This window comes from Cavia porcellus, unplaced genomic scaffold (genome assembly GCF_034190915.1).
Source record: "Cavia porcellus strain 051 isolate PalLab524CR breed Dunkin Hartley unplaced genomic scaffold, mCavPor4.1 scaffold_6, whole genome shotgun sequence".
NCBI lineage: Eukaryota > Metazoa > Chordata > Mammalia > Rodentia > Caviidae > Cavia > Cavia porcellus.
This window is the reverse complement of record NW_026947489.1, coordinates 96,427,687-96,433,556: the sequence shown is the minus strand read 5'-3', so window position 1 is coordinate 96,433,556 and position 5,870 is coordinate 96,427,687. Positions and strand designations below refer to the sequence as shown.

The window sequence follows — 5,870 nt, the reverse complement described above, 5'->3', positions numbered from 1 at the left end:
ACATATGTACATTCACCAGTGAAGGTGTCCTGGCTAAAACACCTGACACTAGCATCTACCTGGGCATCAACCTTCATCCTGTCGACTCTGCTAGGCTCCAGTACAGTGCCCTCTGCCAGCAGGAAGTAGTTAAAGAGAGAAATCTTTGCCCGTTTTCATAATAATAATCATAAGATGGGATATGAAAGGGTTTTGGCCCAGACAGGACTCTGTAGCCAGGAAAGCCTCAACTGGAACCAGGAAGCCCCTATCTCCCCCGCCCCTGGGAATTTACCTATGGCACCAAACCTAGGACCAATGGGCTACCTGTGCATCCCTGATGCCCCCTTAGGTTCCACCTCAAACCGAGGCTACTTACATACCCCCTACACCAGGTGTCTGCCAGAGAGATCCCCGGACGCCAGTGGTGGGGGGTGCTGGTCATCTCTCTCCATGTTCTCAGAATAAAGGCCTCTGTTTGTTTTATACTTCTCATCTTTTGGAAATATTTTTCATCTTTTGGAAATAATCCTATCAGTCACCATAATACAAGATACAGGGCCAGCAAGACCGAGGGAAGAGGATCTAATTTGGAGAAGTATGGGGTTTGTGAAAACAGCCCTCTCCAAGATTCCAGGATCTTTTAAGATCATGTAAAGGGCATCCATCACATTGAGCTGTCCTTTGACTCTAGAGATGGTTGCTCTAGGAGCCTGGGCATAATAACCTGGAGCACTTTTGCTCTTTGATATTTTTGTTTCAGTTATTTTAGTGTCAAACATTTTCTACCCTAGTAAAAAAGGTTGGAAATATTTTTTCCTCTACTTACTGGAATCATTTGTAAAAATTGGAGTTGTTTGCCTTTTAGGAGAGTTAAATTTTTCTATTGAAACATCTCAATCTATTTTCTTTGGGAGATGAACACAATTTTCAAAATAATTATGAGATAATTCATATTTTCATTTCTTTTTTCATATTTTTGAGTTGTATTTTTCTGAGACTTAAAAAAATTTGCTTTAGACTTTATTGTTTAAATTGCTCTTAAGATGCTCTTATTGTCTCTATTTTATGGAATATATAATATTGGCATATATTTGTCCATGTTGTGGTTCATATGTGGACAGGTAATTTTATCTCCAATTTCTATTTTATAACCAGTGTCTTATCTCTTTTTTTAAAAAGTAAAATAAAAACAATCATATTTGTCGATCATCCACATGGCCACGTTCCCAGTAAGAACATCAAATGCTTTTCCCAGGCTACAACAAATTGGATTTCACAAGCATTTATTAAACATCTTTATGTGTTCCATGCTAAGTACTGGGACTATCAAATTAAGAAACTAGTTCAGCAAATGTCCCTGCCTCAAGGGTTCACAGCTGGATTTTCTTGAGAGCAGAATGAGGAAGAAGCTCAGTACTTGCTAGGCAGACCATCGGGTCGGAAGTGATTGGGGTCTTTGCCACTCCGGCCCCATTCATTGGCATACTGGTCAGCCGCTGTGTCCTCATCTCCTCGGCCCATGAGGCTCTGAAATCGCTCCCTGGCATCACTGCAATCAAGGCAGGCACAGCAGAGATTAATCACTAGGCTGATAAGCAACAACCCCACCTTATATCTATCTCCCTTTTCCCAAAAATGATCCTGAAAGGAGCGCAGGAAGTCCAAGGAAGGCAAGGTACTGACCCTAGCTGGCACCCATACCCAGCCCATCCTTACACGGGATGAACAGTACCAGAGAAGGAGGACTGGGAATCATGAATCCCCAGTAGGCAATCAGACCCAGCACTAAGCACAGAGAAGGAACTTGGGCAAAAGGAGGGAGGGGCACAGCCTCCACAGACAGTGAATGGCTCTACATGGAAGAAGAAGCCCCTCCTGGCTGTCTAAGGCAGTCATCCTCTGACACACACACACCTCCCTGCCGCCTGGCACCCCAAGAACCTACATTACCTGAGCACTTTGGCAGCCCAGACACCTCCAGGCCCCCTTTGGGCAGCATCATAGTTCCCCCGCGCATGGAAGTATTTGTCTGCACCTATATAATTGGCTTCTCTCATGTCGAAGTAGGCTCGCAACATGTCGCTAGTCCCTGGGGGGAAAAGAGAACGATGAAGATGATCACGCCTTGGCAAACAGGAATAAAAATTTTTCCTCTAAGTTCAAAGACTTCAGCCTTTGACAAGTCCTCAGAAATATTCCTTTACTTCTCATCTCCCTGGGTTACCGCTGAGGGACTCACACCTGTGAGTGAATCACAAGTTTTATTCCACTTGATTCCACCTTACTTTTGTTGCTATTTTGCTCTTGACTATGTGAGATGCATATAAAGAAGAAATGAGATGGTCTTTAAGCGATGTGCCAATCTACAAGGTTCCTCTGTGTTAGTTCATCTTTATTGTCAGCTTGCCTAGATTCAGAGACCCTTCCCTGGAGAGGAACTGGATCTTGGGAGCGCTATGCTGATCAATGAATTAATCTGTGAATGTTCATTACTGCATATGCTGTTTGGAGGCGGGACCTATTATGAGGAAATGGGGTCACCAGGGTTGCCCAACTTCCCTGCCATCAGGACCTTCCACCTTGATGTTCCTGCCTTGGAGTCAGCCAATCATGTCAAAATAAACCTCTCCTCCTTTAATTTGTGGATGTCAGGAATTTTGTCTCAATAAATGGAAAGTTGACCAGTAAATCATCTGCCTAGAAAGATCCTAGGAACCTTCTGACCAAGGTAGAGAACACCACAGTCTGAGAGAAGCTCCAAACCTAATCCAGTCAATGGGCAAAATCCATGCTCATGAGTGGAGAAAGAACAATCTGTTTCTGAGTGCATCTGGATATCCAGGGTATATTTTTGAGCCAGGATAACATCAGAGTCTGATTGGCAGAGTAAATCAGACACGGAAAAGACAAGTATCACATGTTTTCTCTGATATGTGTAAATAAACAAACAAAAGACATCAAAGTAGAAGAGAAAATGTTAGGGAAGCAGTAGGGGACTAGGGAGAGGACAAAGGGGGAAAGAGGGTAAAAGGGTAGGTGGATGTGATCAAAACACTGTATATACATTTATAGAAATGTCATCATGGAACCCACTATTTTGTATAGTACTGTGCATTAATGATTATAATTTTAAAATGAATTCAATCAGAAGGTGATAAATATGAGTTTTCTAAGAGAGATTTAAATAAACTGGATAATCAGAGACAGAAAAAGGACAACTGATTCTATGATTCCAAAACTTCACTGTCCTTCTAGGTAAAATGGAGGATCACTAAGCCTCCAAGGTTTTGCAGAAGAACTGAGGAAATATCTATATCGTGTCTAGAGTGCATTAAGTGCTCAGTAATCACTTGACTCTTGAGATTCTTAGAAAGGATGGGGGGAGAAAAAGAAGTAAGCTATGCTAGTGTTAAATGAATTTTTAAATTTTTAACCGGGTAAGAAAAAGGACAAAATCCAATATATAGTGCTAATCATGGTTTACATAATTTGTCTGTGAGGTAGTTGTTCCCAGCCTTTACTTATTATACATAAAAATTAACAAGGGTGTTTGGTAAAGGTAAGATTTCCAGGATCCAGGCTCAAAGACTCCAATTTAGTTGCCAATGGCACCAGCATTTCACAACCATCCCTGATCCCCAATATGAATAGACCTTCATGTTTGAAAACCATTAAAGAATGAAAGATATTTTAAGCTGAGTGTGTGAGAATTTATGAAGGATCAGCAACAAATCCTTAAAATGACTATTTGGGGGCCACCACAGTAATTAGAACCATCTGATTTTGCACCCAAAACCTCACATATGCCAGGCAAGCGCTCTACCACTGAGCTACACCTGCAGCCCCAATGCCCGAAATTTTGAGTGCTGCATTTTGAAGACGAAGTCTTGCCACTATGGATAAAGGGATAAATTTCCCTTACTGTTGGATTCCTGGCCATATCTCAGGCCCAAGAGAACTTTCATCAGTGGAGTTCATTGTGGACCGAGGAGCTGGAATTGCCTTCCAAAGGCATCGCATCCTGGCTATTTGCCATTACTCAGACAAAGAACAGGATGTGTGTCCACGAATCCCTGGCTCTTATTTTGGAAACAGTGTATAAAATCCTGAAAAGCAACTCTACCTGGGTTAAACCTGCTTTTCTCTGGAACTTTGCTTGGTATCTTAAGCTCTTGGGGCGTCAGTTTCTCTATGATGCCTACTTCACAGGATTAAAGGATAAAAGTTAATTCATTCATTCACTGGTGCATCCAAAAGGTCTAGCTAATCCTGGATGTTATGGCTACTATGTGGATGCAGGATGTATTAGCTACTGTCAGCGCCTGGGCAAGTAGCAGTGAATTCCACTTTTTTGATGCATCCCTTTCATGGTTATTTCAGACACACGGAAATGAGCTGTCCCCGATTTTCCACTAGGGGGCATTAGAGTCCCTTTTTATTAGGAGGACACTTGGATTCCTAATCTCTCCCACACTTGCCAGAAAGTCACACGGAATTGCTATTATAAAAACCATGCGGCTGGTCTATCCATTTATGGCTTCCCAGGCACCTTTGATTATTGAGGATGTGGTATCTGTTCAGGTGAATTCTTGGGGCAGCCAGGTATAGCCTCCTGCCCCCATTGCCTTAGGGCCTTACCTTGACCAGCTTCCTTGAGGAATGAGAAAATGCTTCGTTCTCCTTTGGCATGGCCATCAACACCCAGGACCAGAAGGCAGAAAATGAGTCCAATGGAAAGCTTCATCCTGCTGCAAAGTCAAGGAAACAACAAAGACTGCTACGTGTCTGGTTTTAAATTTGTAATGTTGACACACCCTTGCATTCTGAAAATAAACTGCATTCAACTTCACACACAAACACACCTGCATGTGCGCATATTAGGTAGGATTTCAGAGGGTCTGATTTTCCATTTTCCTTTACCTCATTAGAATCCCAGAGTTTGAGAGATCACACTGTGGACTATTAGTATAAATAACTTTTTATTTTAATCACTCCTTATCATCCCTGTAGAGAAGAGTTTCAAAGAGACATTTGGAGATTCTGTGACCTTTCTGAAATATGAGATGAGATTTTTAAAAAAATCATTAAGTATCTGTAGAACTCCAGCTCTATCACTAAATCCACATAGAAGCATACAACAAAATCTCTCTTAAAAGGTATCCAGATCTGGCAAATTCTACTCTTCAGAAGAGTAGATGCAGGAAAGGTATAGAAAGAACTGAGATGCAGCACAAGAATGCTACTGCACAGAGAACCTCCAAAGAGTAAGAGCATTGGAAACTTCCACGGCTCACCTTGTGCTCTCTATTCTGCTGAGGTCTGAGTGGAGCTCACTGCCTATGATGACTGCTCACAGGTGTGCTATATATAGCAACACTCTGCTTATGAAGCCGACCTCTTTTCTCTCTTGCACAATCACTCTTGGCCAGGACACAGCATTCACAACTTCAGGGATTTCCTTTATAACAATCTAATTTTCCCAGATTATGCAATCTGGCAACTTTCAGACATAGAGCAAGTTAGGATTTTCTGCCCATTTCCAGTCTCTTTCCTGACTGGAAAAGTTTTTCTCCCTTTACCCAATATTGTACCCACAATTGCTGGAAAGGGTAATCAATATTTTAAAAAGAGGCTTGACTGTGTAAAGAATGTGAAAGTGCAGTGTAAGAGAAACATCTGAGCTGACTCACTCCATTGCAAGGGATGGTTCAGGATAAAGTTTGGAAAGACAGACAACTCAGAAAAACAAAGCTTTCAGTGCCCATGTGGCTGGACCACGCTCTAAGAAAAAGAGTCCTCCACACGTAAGTGGATTCATGATCAGCTATATTGATGATCAATGGCAGGTTGCATTTGGAAGCTGCTATAATCTAGAAATGTTGAACAAT

At 41.9% G+C, this 5,870-nt stretch overlaps 1 protein-coding gene across 1 annotated transcript; it reads right to left on the bottom strand.

Annotated features, from left to right (window-relative positions):
* Window positions 1–1,248: 1,248 nt before the first annotated feature.
* Window positions 1,249–5,442, bottom strand: LOC100718750 (serum amyloid A-3 protein-like). Its single transcript, XM_003465728.4, has 4 exons — window positions 5,277–5,442; window positions 4,621–4,730; window positions 1,933–2,071; window positions 1,249–1,531 (listed from the first exon to the last, which is right to left on the bottom strand). The coding sequence occupies exons 2-4, from the start codon at window positions 4,724–4,726 to the stop codon at window positions 1,393–1,395; spliced, it is 384 nt and encodes a 127-aa protein (XP_003465776.1). The 5' UTR covers window positions 4,727–4,730; window positions 5,277–5,442; the 3' UTR covers window positions 1,249–1,392.
* Window positions 5,443–5,870: the final 428 nt, after the last annotated feature.

What these genes read in the sequence shown, in the direction of transcription:
- LOC100718750 (XM_003465728.4), bottom strand. Translation starts at nt 4,726, where the DNA reads ATGAAGCTTTCCATTGGACTCATTTTCTGCCTTCTGGTCCTGGGTGTT. An exon ending in CCTCAAGGAAGCTGGTCAAG is followed by an intron (nt 2,072 to 4,620) that starts GTAAGGCCCTAA and finishes TTTTCCCCCCAG; the next exon opens with GGACTAGCGACATGTTGCGA. An exon ending in TGGGCTGCCAAAGTGCTCAG is followed by an intron (nt 1,532 to 1,932) that starts GTAATGTAGGTT and finishes CCTTGATTGCAG; the next exon opens with TGATGCCAGGGAGCGATTTC.